Source organism: Corvus cornix, chromosome 3, assembly GCF_000738735.6.
Source record: "Corvus cornix cornix isolate S_Up_H32 chromosome 3, ASM73873v5, whole genome shotgun sequence".
Lineage (NCBI taxonomy): Eukaryota > Metazoa > Chordata > Aves > Passeriformes > Corvidae > Corvus > Corvus cornix.
In genome coordinates, this window is record NC_047056.1 from 25,743,251 (window position 1) to 25,759,901 (window position 16,651).

The 16,651-nt window shown below is 40.3% G+C and overlaps 1 protein-coding gene across 1 annotated transcript; it reads right to left on the reverse strand.

Annotated features, from left to right (window-relative positions):
- Positions 1-197: 197 nt before the first annotated feature.
- ABCG5 (ATP binding cassette subfamily G member 5) lies at positions 198-16,621 on the reverse strand. The gene is made up of 13 exons (XM_019282300.3): positions 16,304-16,621; positions 15,569-15,690; positions 14,984-15,120; positions 14,683-14,781; positions 13,608-13,740; positions 12,130-12,269; positions 10,737-10,866; positions 7,980-8,193; positions 7,526-7,731; positions 6,566-6,704; positions 3,417-3,602; positions 1,671-1,783; positions 198-534 (listed from the first exon to the last, which is right to left on the reverse strand). Exons 1-13 carry the CDS (start codon positions 16,423-16,425, stop codon positions 338-340), a joined length of 1,938 nt encoding a protein of 645 aa, XP_019137845.1. The 5' UTR covers positions 16,426-16,621; the 3' UTR covers positions 198-337.
- Between the last annotated feature and the right edge of the window lie 30 nt (positions 16,622-16,651).

Sequence of the window (16,651 nt, forward strand, 5' to 3'; positions counted from 1 at the left end):
TTAGAGCACCATTGCTACGTTGTTAGTAATTGTCAGCAACAGCTGACTAAATTATATTCAGAAAGCCCTTTAAAACATGAAATACTGCTGATTATGGCTGATCTGGAGATCAGTCAGAGAAGAGGAGTGGGGAATACCAATATCAGGACTCATTCACACTCTTAGGAGAACACTGGTTTCCAAGATGAAAACAAACATGAGAAGATGAATGTGTTTTATATGTCATCACTTAATTTAATGTCATCACTTAAATTCTATCTAAAGTCCAACGATATAAGCCTTTGAGCATAATAAAATTACAAGTGTAGTATTAGGCATTGTTGGAATTGCTACTTTTTCATTGCCTGTCAATAATTCTCTCTCTTAATTTGAAGCTTAGAATTGCAATAATGGCAAGTACTGGTATAAAAGCATAGAGTACAAGGAGATCAATTGTGAACCGGGACAGTGCCCCGGGATAGTTTTGTTCAATGAACTGGATGCCTTGGGAGAAAATGCACGCAGCATTATTTGCAGTGGAACTGCTGGCTCCACCTGTCAAGAGAAAAAAACAATTTCTTTAGTAGGTAAATCACTAAAATTAACATTCAGACTCCAGTCTGTAGCTCATGCATTGAATACACCTCACCTCTCCCTGACATTATTTCCATGAAGAACCATACCCACAGCAGTATTTCTCATCACTTTGGAATAAAACCGGACAAGCCCTATGTTTCTGCAGTTAATCCATGACATACTTTTTGAGGGGAAGAATAAAGGGTCACTAGGAGCTCTCTCTTTTGTCCATGCCAAACAAAGATTTATGGCTTTTCAGACATATTATCTGGAGGGCCTCAAGAAGCAAGTTGCCCCATGTGCTAAACTTAAGAGTGTTCATATGTGTTGAGGGTTCCAAAATGCAAGAAATGGTGACTGTCTGAAGGGCACATTAAAAATGAGGTGTTTATTGGTACTAATAAATGCATGGATTAATTTTCCAACAGTTGTTGATCTTGTAATAGAGGTACAGGAGAGACTAACAGATAAAAAATATGGAGCCTTGGAGAGGAGCACAGACACCTGGCTACGAAGCCCTAAATATCTTAAGGTAGGACCAAAGCTGTAAATTTTGCCCTACTAATGCATATTAGCTACTAACCCTGGCAACCTGATTGATTCTCTTGTTTTGCTGGTTATCTTGCTCACAACCAGCAAAGCACAACCTGACAGACCCAAGCTGCTCAGTACATACCACGGAAACATGTTTGAACTGAAGCCTCTCTAGTATTGGAGGAGTTTGTTATTGTATAGTATTGGAGCTGTTTGTTACCTCTCAATACTCCCTGCACTGATGTTTGATCTTAGATTGTGCAATTTGTGTAGCAATGCTCAAAAAAAAATTCCCAGTCTGTTATAAACTTAGCTTCCAAAATGCCTCCAAAGGGGGGATAAGAGAAGAGGTGAAAAAGAGGAAGATGAAGAACTGGAAGAATGAGAAATGGTTGGAACAAAAGATTTAAATTCTGCTCTAGCTTGCTGATGTGGCATTATAGTCTTTACTAATTAGTAAGTTCTTTTTAGCAACTCAAAAGTTATCTTTATTTCATCAGGATACATGTACATAGAAGGAAAATAAGTATCAACATCTCTTTAAAATTACATATAATGGACTTTTTTTTAAGAACACTTACCACATGTGAAGTTTAAGCCATAAAATTCATTGACTACAAGGACTTCACTGCTGTATCTTTGAAAGGTAAGAAAACTGAGTAGTTTAAAAGGTGTTGGCATTTCTTCAAGGGTCCTTAAAGAAACAGAGAAGTTAAGCTGGTTTTTCCTAAATACTAAGAGCCCCCAAATTAAAACAAGCTCTCATTGTACCTAACCTGTGACAGAAACAGTTCTTGTCTCTACCTGTAGGGTTTTCAAACAAAGTCCATTTTTAGGGCTAAGTGATGAGACACTGGAGGCTGTCCCTGCCTTTGGTACAGCGTCATAACATTCAGCCCGGACTTGTTTATGGACAGTCACAAAGAATTCTACGGTTGTTTGCTGTTCACATGGCAGTGATAAACTGGAAATGACAACACCCAGTATAAACCTTACTTGCCAAAATGTGTTGCTTCCAAAGTAAGAAACCACCACCCCTCACTCCATCTTCAAAATCAAATCCATTGCAGCAATAATAATAAAGCAAAAATGAAGCAAAAATAATGAGAAGAAACATTCAACAAGACTGGGCAATTTCAGCATCCAAAATACTTCAAGACTTACAATTAAACAACAACAAAAAAATTCAACAGGAAAAAACCCCAGCAACCCAAGTCTCAATGCTATTTTTAATGTCCTTCATTGCTTATGAAGATTAATCAAAAAGATTCATAATATTAATTAGCAATGTCTCTGCTGTAAAATATGGTTAGAGACCACTCTAATGCTTTTAAGTTATCATTAAGGCATTAGACTATGGTAGCAGGAGTAAATGTCACTATAAACACACATCTTCTTGAAATTAGGCAGGGACCAAATAATTAGAGATGAACCTAGCTTTACTTTGTAAGTATGAGCTGAGATCTACTTTAAAGAGACAAAGCACCATCAACTTTGTGAAGATTCATATGGTTTTCTTGAGGACAACACCATCTATTGTTAGGCTTACTTCATTATCATTGGGAGGGCCTCAGGTAAGCATATCCTACTTGCTCAACGTCTTCAGAATGTTATTTAACAATTACACATTTATTCTGGTATGTTCCTCAAAAAACCCAGTAATTTCAGTATTGACAAATACAAGAGGAAAACTGTTTAAACTTCACACAATTAAAATGCAAAACCATTTATTTGCATAGTAACAGAGCAAGTGGATCACAATTTTCCTGCATATTTACTACACTACTTTTTAATTTTTATATAGGTCAGTCTGCATGGGTAGAAAAAGTGACTGAAAAGTTTACTGGCTAAACTGGGTAATAACACCAATAAGATAGTTGAGAGCAACTACTTTTTTAAACCAGCATTACCTGTGTTTACTGTCTGGTAAGTTCCAGCAGTTACTAAAACCTGTACTAAAAAACAGGGGTTTTTGGTAGGCCCCTTTAATGAGGACAGCATTTCACATCATAATGTCAGCACCAGTAAAAGAACTCAGATGACCTGATAGATATGAATTGTTTAGTTTTATCTTTAATGTATTTGCAAAAACTGGGGGAAATCTTCAATATCTGTGTTGATATCTAAAGGTATTAAGTGTCTGTTTTGTGTGTTTAGTACAAGGTCCAACAAGATTAGGTAGTTCTGCCTCTGAAGGAGCACAGCTGCACTTGCTTTCCATTGCTACCTGTGCTCTACTGGACTTCTGCAATACCAACTGTTCTAGAAAATTCTTCCACAGTTGGATCATTTTAACAGCAACACTGTAACAAAGATTTTTTTCCTACCTTACTAGTCCCGTTCCCACTATCACACCAGCTGAATTCAGTAGCACCACGCCACTTTGGACTACATTTGGGTCTTGAACCACGCCAAGTGTAACGAGTGTTAGTAGTTCACCAATCATGTGAGATGCTAGGACAACAGCAAAGAAAATTCCAAATCTGGAAGCATCAGGATACAACCCTGTAGTCCTGTACAAAGATGAGCAAAAGAACATTTAAAAAACATTGTTTGGGTATTAAACTTGGAAAGTGGCTTTTACTTTTGTTTCTATCTGGGTTTTTTGCAGTTACATAGCTCATTAAGTGGAGAGTTTATGCCTTAATCCTTAGTATATTGTTTGGAATCTTAACACAAAGGACATACACTTACTATCGTGATATAACTGCAGATGTATGAGGTTTTCTCCATCTAGACTGAAGAGGGTTAGGCAAAGATGTAATTGTTGTAGAAACCCAGGCTGGTTCAAGACAATCAGCTTGGCTTTTCAATTCTTAAACTAACATGCTGCTTCTTGTAGAGTCTTTGCAGTGGGAGTTATTCATGTAAGTCACATATTTAAAGAACATCTTTATGCAGGTAATTAACAGATGGGATTTTGCACTTCTGATACTGTGCAAGCAAACATAAGTGTGGATATACTCAAACTAAAAACTAATTGAATTCACCACCCATGTAATTCATACCAATGCAATTTCCTCCATACTCCTACATTCTTTAATGCAACATGCTGTTCCCAGTTTTCCCCTAGCTAACCCAAGGAAAAGAGTCCTCTCAACCTGTACTAAAGATTAAAAACTTAAGAAAAGCCAGCAATTGCTTGACAAACTAAATTCAGCCTTATAGTGTATGTGACAGATGACAAAACCTTTTATTACATCGTGACACATTACTCTTTTTCCAAAATATCTCATACCAAAATTGTCTCACACTAGGTGCAGACTGCATGCTTAGCTTAGCTGACAAGCAGCAATTCAACATTTAATTTTCTTTTTTTTGTTGCTCAGTGGAAGACCCTATGTGGTTTTTTTTAATCCACCATGTTCAAATATGGTCTTAAAATAGAAGTATCAATTCTCTCACAGGGTTTTCTGTAGCATTTTTGGTAACACCAGAATAATTTATAAATAAATGGATGCACATTGACTCTTCCAGTATTAAACACTCAGCGAGCTAGAAGGCATTTAACAACCTTTAAGTACTGATTGGTGCAGAAAAAACAGCTTTCCTAAGTCCTAGTAGAAACCTATCACCTTCTCTGAGCCACTCTAATACTTTACGCAGAGGTAGGGAGACACAGACCAGTAAATCTGGGGTAGGAATAGAGCAGAAGAAAACCTAAAAAAAGAAAAAAACCCAGCTCAAAGAGAGAATATTACAGCAATAAAACAACAGCATAATGTGAAGTGTCAGAACATTTCCCAGAGGTATCTTTAGCTAGGAAAATCTGCACAGACAGAACATTTACTTGATTGCAAAAGAGGCTCTCTTTGATCTTGGCCAGACCTGCCTTGTGTCTGACCAGGTAAGAGTTTGGGTCTGCCTGACCCAACTGTCTGACCCCACAAACACAAACTCTGTGAGCAATGGCTTGTAAGAACACTTGCCAGAGGCTGTCAAAGCCTCTCAAAAAGTTAGTCCATCCAGGAAAGTTCAGTCCTGCACAGATACAACTGTCAAAATTTCATCCAGAAACTGCTTGCCCTAAGAGATCTAAGAGCATTGTGAAATCACTTTGACACATCACCGATGGCTTCCAAACAACCGCAATATTGGAAAGATAATATCTGTAAATATTATCCATTAACTGAAGCCACACTGTTTATTGTTGATTGTGTTTGAGCCAACCAAAGCACATATGGGCAAAGTCTGTGCCCACATGGATTTCCTGCTTGCTAAGAAGTGAGCGTGTCATTGAGCCTGGAAAGCTGCTTTCCAAACGGCTGCTTTCTCGGCAGCAGTCACAAACTGAAGGTGAGCACAGCACTTTGTGGGAGGAAGAGTAATTTCTGTCTGTCTGTGAAAAAAAGACTTTTCAGGGAGCCCTGCCTCAAGCAGGCAGCACTGACAGCTTGCAGAAATAAAAGCCCAGGTAGCTAAGGAGGCAAAGGTGGCTACTTTTCATATCAACACCAAACTACAAAAAAACCTGGCCATGCATGCAAGTCCTTACACCTGGAAGAGCAGGGATCTTCTTTTTTCATTTTTTAGGGGCTGAAAGTTATTGAGATTCCAAATAGAAAGAATTAAGTACATGCTGAGCACTGCCCCTCATTGCCTACTATAGACCAGAAGGAAGAAGAGAATAGTCATCTTTTTTTCCTGCCTAAGTTTTTCTAGATGGGAGTAAAATGCTATTAAAAAAGTCCCTGTGCTGAAATTCTGATTCAGTAGTCCAAGCAATTTGTGTAGTTCTACTTTATCCATTTTCCATCCATTTGACTGGAAAGTAAGAGCACTAACATGCACAGCTACAGCAGAATGCCTCCTGCACTTTTTACCAGGGTCTATCCCACCTACCATTTTTGAACAGCTCTTCAGAGAACATGCATCCAGGACACAAACCAAGCCTGCTCATCACTTGTACACATTTTACTACAGACTGCCAACTGATTGCAGCTGTCCTAGGAAAACTATTGGTGCACTAGACATCTCTCATAATTAGAAAAGAAAAAGATTGAAGGACAGAAATTTGTGCCTTTCTCTGGAGGGTATGAGAGAGGGATCCAGATCTCATCACTTCCATATGCTGTAGCTAAACTGCAATGTCCCAGAAAATAAAAGTTTTGTTACTCTCACATATCTACAAGTGACTTCCTCGGTTCTGGGGGTTTTTTTATATTTTCTGTCTTTCTAAATGCAATGTAAAATGCCACTTCCTGCTTTCAGTGTGGCACAAGAATGGTAACTGCCCCAAGTCCATTAAAACTTCCTAAGTTACCTAGAGAACTGGTAATTTACTTACTCTGAAAGTGTTCTCAGCTCTGCTTGAAAGAGAAGGGCTAAATTTGTGTCATCTTTTCTTAGGCTTTCTGTGTTACCATCTTGAGAGACAACAGCAGGAAGTCATGCCAGGAGGCCTTTTGCTGACATGGTAACTGACATTGGTAAACAAAATGAAAATGACAATCCAAAAGATGGTCCAAATGCTTACCAGTATATAAAGGTGCTGAAAATGGCCACGCTGAGGACACTGAAAGGCAGGAAATGTACTACATAGGCTACAAGCATTTGCCATTTCTTATACAAGCCATCTTTACTTTCTTGGTCACTGATAGCACGTAGAGGTGGGACTGAATCAAATATATAAGAAATAAATTAAATTACCATTAGAGAGATCAAGACTTGTTGCTAGCAGAAATGACACGAAGCACAGAGACAACTTTGAGAATATATCAAAAACTTTCTGCCTAAACCACTCTGATTGCTTTTTCCCCCACTACAAATGCAAAGCATGCTCCCTGCAGATTGCAAACATTGGTAAGCTTAATGAAAGACGCCTAACTTAGCAGCAGGCAGGACAGCCTTCTCTTTTGGCATATACAAATTAAAGACATGAGAAAACCTCTGTCACTGGCTAATTTATTGAGGTGCTCTGATTTCAAGCTGATAACAGCAGTGTATGTTCCCTACATGAGCAAAACAGTTTTTAGGGCTGTTTTAGATAGAAACTACTGTTGCTTTCAGTATGGCACCTGTAAGAGAAAAACCCTTAAAAAAAAAACCATCACATATATACTCATATATCCAATTATGCTTAATTGCTGTCAAAGCTGTTTTGTATTTCCATCCTTTCCATAGTTTGGTTTTGAGCTCACTTAGGATGTTAACTAGACCTAGACTTTGTCTTGCCTATAAAATGATAGACACAGGCAAATCTTTTGCACAGTTTAGAATAAAGCCTTCATAGACAGGCCAGCTGTAAAAAAGAAAGGCAGGGATCAGGGCATATTCCCTTGAATTCCACTGAATTTTTTGCTTCTGTATCAACTCTGACCTTACTGAGAAGTGTGAGGATCCTTTAAATTACTATCTTCGAAAAAACGCTTTTTCTCATTTAAGACAGAGTGGTAGCAATAGCTGCTGCTGCACTTAAGACAGGACAGGAACTCACACAGGGCCACAGCATTGAGCATCCCTGTGTAGGGGGTGGCACTCACGCACTGGTAGACAAGCCCCACACGGTCCTGCACGGCTCCCTGGACCACATCATTCCTCAGTCGAAGAAGGAAAAAGGCTATAAACAAGCCAAATAACAGATTCTGGAGGAGACGCATGATGACGCCTATCTTATCTCTGGAGAAGTTTCTTGTTGTTCTCCTGATAATGAAACAAAGCAGCAACAAAAAACCTGTTAGCTACAACTGACCACATGCTGGTAGAGTATTTAGCTTTGAACAAATTTTAGACAGTGTCCACAAAGAGCTAATATATTAAAAAAGACAGGGACAAGTACAGTGGGAGATCAAAATAATCAAGGAAGTCCATCTGTACATGGAGGGGAAACCTGAAAGATTAGTGGAGAAGAAAAAAAAATTGCTTTAGAAAAGGAGGAAAAGAAGTCTTACCGTAAAAGAATCAATATTTGGTAAAAGCCACTCGGTAAGTCTTTGTTTTTGAATGGTATTGGTGGCAGCTCCTTCATACACTTTGTTTTTTCAATAGCTGCCAGTACTTTGCTAAAGATCCCCGAGTTTCTGTAGGCTGATACAATTTCCTGAACCCTACTGTAGGTTTCAAGTTCACGTTCCTTGCTTCGGGTGTCCACAGATGTCAGATCCACTGTAAAATGACAAAGTTTTTACTCTATATACACATCATTTTCCCTTCATATCTTTTTTTCCCCTTGCAACTATCTTCTTGTCTCCATTCTAAAATGGTACGGTCCATTGAAAGTATTCAAGGTTTCTTTTACTCCTCCCTTCTGTTAGATGCAGCACGAATGAACTGTACAGCTACAGGAAATCTGTGCTTTGTGACCTCTGTAGGACCCTGCAGTTCAGGTCCTGCATCTGGAAATGCGAGGCCTGAGCACTGTGCTAGTCAGACCTTTAGCATTCTCACAGCACAGAGCTGTGAAGAACAAGACAAAGCACTAGAGGATGTATGTTTATGAAGATGAAGAGATGACTTATCTGGTCACATATTTCTCAGGTTTTCAGGAAAATGCTCAGACATGGCTCCATGGCTTCCCCCTTGTCCTCTGCCTGCTCCTGCATAACTACAGAGCTTTATTTTTTGGTTAGTGTGAACTCACACTGCAGAGACACTGCTCTTCTCTACTTGAGCTGTTAATGCACTGTTGCACTGGGTTTCACCTACCTCCTTCACAGACATACTTCTCTTTTAATGTGTAGTTCGACAATGTTTAGCTGGCCAAATTTCCCTAGCAGGCTCAGCCCAAGCTGAAGGTAATAATACTGACTGCCATGGAACTCAGGAAATATAAATACTTCACAGAGTTAATGTTCCTTTCTAATAAGTCCACCTAAACATACTCCAGGCAGCAGCAATTCTTCTGTTGGCAGATGGGAAATTTGTGTGTTCTATTTTTATAACTCATACAGATGCAGTAATAGTGCTAAAACGCCTTAGAAATTTCCCTCTTCTCCAACAGCAGTGAATTAGCCAAGGTTTTGAAAACTGGATTGTTCTTCTCAAGAACATTTGTTCTTACACAATTTTATATTACTCTTCTACATCTGGTAAGATGTCTTCATCAGTTATTTATTCCTAAGGTTTCTCTCATCCTTAGATTTCAGTTTCACAATGTTCTGTTCAACTTCAAAATACAAATTCACCAAAAGAAAAGGAGGCCTCGCCCAAGATTCTTAATTTGTCCTCAAAACCTAAATTAAGCTTATGAACAGTCCCGCGGTGTTCTAAAAGCTGGAATTCAGGAGAATTGTCTTTAATGGTAAACATATCCAAAACGAAGCCTTCGCTTTTACAAATATGAACATCTGAAATGCAGAAACACTTTTTCAAACTTGGCCAGTGTGACTTACTGGAAGTCACACAGGAAATAAATGGCAACTGGGTGTTCTTTAAAAGAACTGTAACACTGACTACTAACTAGACCAACTAGTGAATGCCTACCATGCATTAGTACTTTTCATAAACATGTGACATTTCAACAATATAACCCACACTCAATACACAGGATCTATTTTCCTCTGCTGCTGGTGTAAATGGTATCAGAATCTGTCCCTTCATTCACATCAAATCACACAAAAAAATATAAACTACCAATTTTCAAAAGACTAAATATTCTGATGATTCTTTGCTCTAAACTGTGTTTTTTCCCTTTCTTGTCACATTCAAAAGTTGACATTTGAAGAATGCAGTACTCTCTTTACCAAGCTTTTTTAAAAGTGGGTCTAAACCTCAAATCATCTATGCTTTTCAAGACTATTCAAATTCATGAAGACAAAATTATCCTCACTGTCATACCAGTATTTTCAGCTTTATCCCATTCCAGCTTCATGTCAACAACCATCCTCTCTTCTCACTGAGTTTAGAATGCCATCTAGACAATAGGAAAACACTGCCTGCTCTGAATGCAGATTTTTGGATTGGTCAAATCCCCTGGTTAGTGCTCAGCTAGTATTGCCAGAAATTTACCTACGTGTTGGATTTAAACAGAGTTATATACACGTCTGCATATCTGTACACATGTATGCACACATACAAACACATCCACATTCTCTTCAAACCTGTGCCTGCATGGATCAGGGACATGGATGTCCTGCAGCAAAACCAAGCCTCATTTCCAAGGTCTCTTGCTTACCCTATTTTTCCATCCTGAATTGGTAAAACAGCGCTCTCCAGCTTATGCCAACAGCTTGCTATCATCATCTCCAGAAGCAGCCATTCTGTTCCAGTAGTCCCCCAAACTTTCAGAAACCTCAAACGCAGAATTCCTAGAAATTGATGCCTCATCCCACACTGGTTCTACACCCTTCCTTCCAGGCAACAACTCCTTCCAGTTGCTCGGCATCACAGAGTCCATAAGAGCATGGGATTTTCCACAATTTTGGAATCAAATTAATTTTCCAACATCCAGTGCACAGCCATAAGGAAATGCCATCAGGAACCCACAGGTTTCATGAAGTTGAGATTCTTTTTTTATTGGTAGTTTACTCCTTTACTGCAAATATGGCTGGTTTATGGAGTCATTGGGAGTAACATGGGGCCAGCCCTCTCTCTGAGCTGAAAATAACTAAAAAGTTGGAGCAGAATTCAAACACATTTCCATCTCTAGAAAAACTTCAACTTGGGGAAGAAAACAAATTGTTTTACCAAAATAACTTAGACAAACTTACCATAGAAGTCAAAAGGATTTGATTGTTCAGGACAAGAATAGCCACAGTCACTAAAAAATGTGATCATTTCCATAGGGTTCCCACAGAAAACCATTTCTCCAAAGCTCATGATGGCTATTTTATCAAATAACTGTTGGGGGAAAATTAATATACTATCAGTATGTATTAAGAATCACAGAACATGCTGACTTGGAAGGAATCCATCAGGATCATGGAGCCCAACGCCTGGCCCTGCATAAGACACCCCAAGAATCACACCATGTGCCTGAGAGCATTGTCCAAAAGCTTCTTGAACTCTGTCAGACTTGGTGTTGTGGCCACTTCCCTGGGAGCCTGTTCCCAGCCACCCTCTGTGTGAACCATCTTTTTCTAATATCCAGCCTAAACCTCTCCTGTCACACTTCAGGCCATTCCCTCAGATCCTGTCACTGGTCACCACAGAGAGCAGATCAGGAGTACATTAATTCTTGAGTACATTTACTGTCTTGGTAATGGAAATGCTCTGATGGGAAAAATAGTTTTGACATACTCAAACTTCCTTACTATATTTCTCTCAAAGGAAGTTTGTCCTTTCTTTCACTCCTCTCTTTGGCGGTTATGCAAAATGACACATCTTTAAGCTCTAGCGGTTCTCAAAACTGTCAATGACAGCAGCATACAGAGGTAATTCATACAAAGAAATGTGGCCTTCTGACTTCACTTTAATGCACCTTCACTTACTGACTGACCTCCTTCGGTGCTTAATAGCCCCAGTCTGTAAAACCCCCAAATTGTTGGCAAGATTATCCTGAAGTGCTTGAGGACTTTAACAGCACTGCTCTTCAGGTGAACACCTGCCAGGGCAAAGTTCCCACCAGCTATGATCAGTCCATGTTCTCAAGACACCAGGGCTGCTTTCAGTCCAGAAAAGCACTGTTGCTCCCCTCTGGCTCCACAATCATTTGCATTCCATTCAGCCAGCCAGGGAAGAGGAGTTTTGCATTTGTGTGGCAGGTGATGGATGTGTCAGAAGAGCAAAGTGAGAAACAGTAATGTGAAGGGGAGAAATGCTCTTCCCAGCACAAACCCTGCAAGGCAGGACTGCCCCACCACATGACCAAGGTATATCCACATGCCTCGTCATGGCTTCTCCCAGTGGTTTTGGTTTGGGTAGTTGCATAACACAAGGGTTAGGCACACAGTCAGAGTCCATACTATTTTCACAGGGCAATGTGTGTCCCAAAGTGCCCTGTGACTGGCACAAGGCCAGAGCTGCAAAGTTCAAGAGAAGCCTCTAATTATGCAAAGGGAAGGCAAAGAAGAAGCTATACTGGATCTTGTACTTCCATACTGAAAAGAACCTAGGTACTAAAAGATCTGGTAGAAAAGCCAATAGTGAGTAGGCATCACATACCCTGAAAAGTTCTGAGCGAGGCTGGTGAATTGTAAGAATCACAATCCTGTCTCTGTGTGCAAGCTCTGAGAGAAGCAAGACAAGCTGGTTTGCAGTCAGGCAGTCCAGCCCTGTCGTTGGCTCATCAAGTAGCATGACCTCTGTCAAATGACAAGGAATAGCTTTAAGATTCAGGTAAATGAGGAGCAAATGGCATAGCCTCTGCCTTTAAAGCTAATTTGGCAAATAATAAGAAATTATTTTACAGGTGAAGTTCCACACGTAAAGCAGAGTATGCACAGATATTGCCATGACGTGATCTTTCAGTTTTAGATAGCTTCAGTCGTTCAGTTTCAGTGACTAGGAACAAGGACATTAAAAAATACTGCAGAGCAGAATACTTCTTTTTCTAAATTCAGGTGAAATCTGAAAATTACCAAAATAGATTTGATGCATACATCTGCTTCTAAGAATAATAATGATAAATTTCAGCATGTACATAACTGTAAATGTAAGTGACAAAATTAGCTAGAAGTTATATATTCTGAATTAAATTTATATATACACAGAGAATTTGTCATGAACAAACCAAGAATTGTTAAAATTGATTGAAGATTGAAGCAGAAGAAGTTACTGCATTTTCTTCATTATTTTATTGCACATGAAAAGGAAAAACTTATAATCAAATCCATTAATTTTTTATAGATGAGACATAGCACAGAAGAGGGCAGTCCAACCTTTATCAGGGTGCAAGGGGAAGAGACTTTTCACCGTAATTTTATCTACGTAATTACTACTGTGTTTACTATAGAGTTTAGTGACATTCTGAGCAGTAACCACACCCCAGGAGTCCCCAGCAGCAGTGATGTACCTCACTGTGCTATTTAAGCTCCTTCCTGCCTAATAAGCAGTTGTAGCACATCCACATGGCTACAAGGACTCCAGCATCCAATAAATATGTGCTGTACATTCACTCCATGAGATTCTGCCACCTTTAAGAAACTCTCTCAAAAGTGACAAATTTTTTCTCATGGATAATCCTTCTATAGCTATTCAGCTTTGATTTCCTTTCATTGGAATTTTTTTGGCTCTGGAACATACAAGGCACTCACACATACATAGCTCAATGGCAGCTACTCCACTACAAGGCTCAGTGCTTGCACATGTATGGCTCTAACGTACTCAAAAAAGATAAATTAATGGGCCACAACCAGTATTTGGGAAGAGTGAACCCAGAAAGGGTTAAAATGGAAAAATCCAAGTTTAAACCTATGTTCAGTCCCTAAGATTTTTAAATTGTCTGCCTTCCAAGATCAACTAACAGATCAATGGCAGACCTCAATTACTGCTTATTTTTTTCTGTCATCACCAGACTGGCTTCTGCTGAATTAAAGAATGCAAATGCTTTTGTATTTTAAAGAGGTTTACGGAGGTCTGTGGTAGGAGCACAAAGTGACACAGCCTTGTTTTATTTTGGAAATCCATGCAATGGTACTTACTGGGATCTTGTAAAAGCTGGGCTGCAACTGATACGCGACGCCTCTCACCCCCAGAAATTCCTACGATGTTACGGCTTCCAATTATTTTGTCAGCAATGTGGCTGAGACTCAGCTCAGCCATAACTGCATCTACCTGAAAAATAATTACAATTACAAAAGACTAAACACAGTCCAACCCAGCCTGTGTGCAATGGTAAAAAACAGGGGAAAAACCCCCATAATTTTACGTTATAGCTTTACAAATACCCTGCCTGCATCTATTCTAGTGGGAAGGTATCTGGCCTAATTTCTATTTTATTATTTCTAATATATTCTTTTTTAAATTTCATTTTCATGTATTCTGACATGAGTAAATTTTAGCTTCACTTGACATTTAGAGATGAAGAGTTCAGAGGTGGGACTAGAAGTTAAGGTATGAAGCATAATGTGCTGCTCTGGCTTCCAAAATTGGGGAGCAGGAGGGCACATAAATTCTGGGAAACTACAAAGTACTGAGTGGAAGATTGGTGAAGAGAGAAAGCAAGATCCTCTGGCCAGGAATATCCAATTTTACTTTCAACAGAATTCAAAAAGAGTCCTTTAAATAAATCTGAAACACACCTATTTTATCAAGAAAATAGCTTGTAGAGGGCTTATTAGACCAGCGCTTTCTTGAGCTGCTGTGGTTAGTGAGAGATGTCCTACAGGAGACAGAGTGGTGTCAAAATCAGTTCTGCTGTCCATGAGACTTGCCAGCACACATGGCCCTAAATTCCCCAGAGAACTGTCTTTCCCCTCTGAGTTAGGGGAACTGACCTCAATACCAAGAGCAGCATCTCCTGCAGCAGTAACTGCTTCAGCTTCAGGTGGAAGGGTTTTGTCCCAGCATAATGGTGATGCCCTGGGGCACCAGCACAAACCCCTTGAAGAGGTGGGACCACCAGAGAGCTTGTGTCCTACTCCTCACCAGGAGGATCTCTCCCCCCTTGCAAAACCTCATAAACATAAAAAACAGCCATGGATGGAAAGTGCTGCTGGTGAAAACATTACATGACATCTTGTCTGCCTTTCTGGTGGAAGACTGTAAAATACAGACCTTCTTTTTGATGGAGTTGTTGGAGCATTTCGTAAGAGTTAGTAAAGCCGTGTAGGTCAAAGACTCCTGTATGGTGAGAAAGCTTAACAAAATGTCACTCTGAAAAACAAGTGAAGAGGAAGAAGCAATTAGTCCTGTAGTAATTAAAACTTTGTTCCTGTTCATGCAAGCTTAATTCATTCATATTAACTGGTTTGTCCCAAACTTACTAGTAAACTCACATTCACATTGCACTACTCCATTACACTAGCAACTTTTTTTACACAAAAGGAAGCACAAAAAAATAAATATAGAAATCAACCTGTGGCACGTAAGAGAAGCAATCTCTGAACTGTTCCCTCTTCAGTTGACGGCCATTCACATACACTTCACCACAGAAGCTGTCTTTATGTCCCAGTCTTCCTGATATGGCATCCAGAAGTGTTGTTTTCCCAGATCCTTTCAAACAGAGGAAATTAATCATGTGACAAGATGAATTTTACGATTCCAAGAGAGGTAGCCTGACTTGGATGGACACATATAAAAAGCAGAAAGTTGGGTTTTTTTCTCAATAACTTTAAAATAATAGGCCCTGAAAATGTAGCTAATTAAGGGAAAGTAAATGGGAAAATTAGAATGCAAATTAGCATTTAATTAATACAAATTCACACTTTGCAGTGAAACATTTGAGTTTTGAAGTAACCATGTCTGTTATTGAAGTTATAATTGTTAGTTAGATGACAGAAGACTCAACTCTGAAAACCACGCACCACTTTTACAAAGCAGAAGCTACAATCAGCCATAATTTCATTATTTAAAACACAGACCTCAGTCACATTCATGTCACGGTGGAAGTCACCAGTATTAACTCTGACCTTATTTCTGTTTAAGTACTGGAACAACTTACCAGAATTTCCTAAAATCCCCATGATCTGGCCACTCTCTATGTGAAATGAAACATCCTTAAGTATTTGCCGGGTCCATTTTTTACAATATAAAGAAAAGTTCCACCATGGGCCAACGTGCTCTCTTGGGAAACAAACATCAATTAAAAAAATAGAGAGAGAATACGTAAAAATTTTGCACAAAGCAAGTGAATGGTTTATAGCTACTTGTATGTGGGATGGGAGCTGCAAGGATTTTAAAATATGGAAAAATAAAAATAAAAGTTTTTTCCCCCTTAGCCTTTCCCCTCCTCAGGCTTTAACTTTGGCATTTTCTGTAAGATAAAACAAGGTCTGAGCACATTTTTCAGAATGATTGCTAAGAGGCTTTCGGGCTACACCAAAGGCCAAACGTGAACTGTGGATTTGCTGATGATGTTTGCCAGCCATTAATCCACCTGTTCCTTTCCTTAAGAGCCTCGTGTTATCCCTCTAGCACCAGTAAGAAAGGCAGTGGGAAAAGGCACAATGTTCGGAAATCTCCTCTAAAGCACGTCCTTCAGAGACGTGGGAGGGAGATCCGGGGAGCCTCCGCAGGGCTCTGCCCTGAGGTGCAGGGCCTGGCGCCATGAAGGGGCCTGGCACCATCGCTCCCGCCATGCTGGGCTGCAGCCGAACCCACAGCCCGCGGTGCCAGCCCGCTCCCGCAGCCCCTGCCGTCGGAGCAGGGATCCTCCACACCGCCCTCCCAGCCCTACCTGATGGTGTAGGAGACACCCTGGACGCTGATGCTGTCGGGGACCTGCCCCACAGCCTTCCCCTCGCCAGTGTGCCCGATGCTGCTGCTCTTCTCCAGGGTGGGAGACACTCTGCCCGACATCCTCGGGTGCTGGGGCTCCGCAGCTCCCCTGCGTCCCTCACGCTGCTGGCCGGGTGCCTGCCACTGCCACTGCCACTGCCACTGCCACCGCCACCACCACCATGCCTTCCCCGGCACCGCGCAGGGGCAGCTCCCGCTGTCCCGGATCAGAGCAGGTCGCTGCCCTCGGCGCTTGCCACCTCAAAGAAAACAGAGGGGCTCCCTGTTCTTTCTTTTTCCGGAGAAC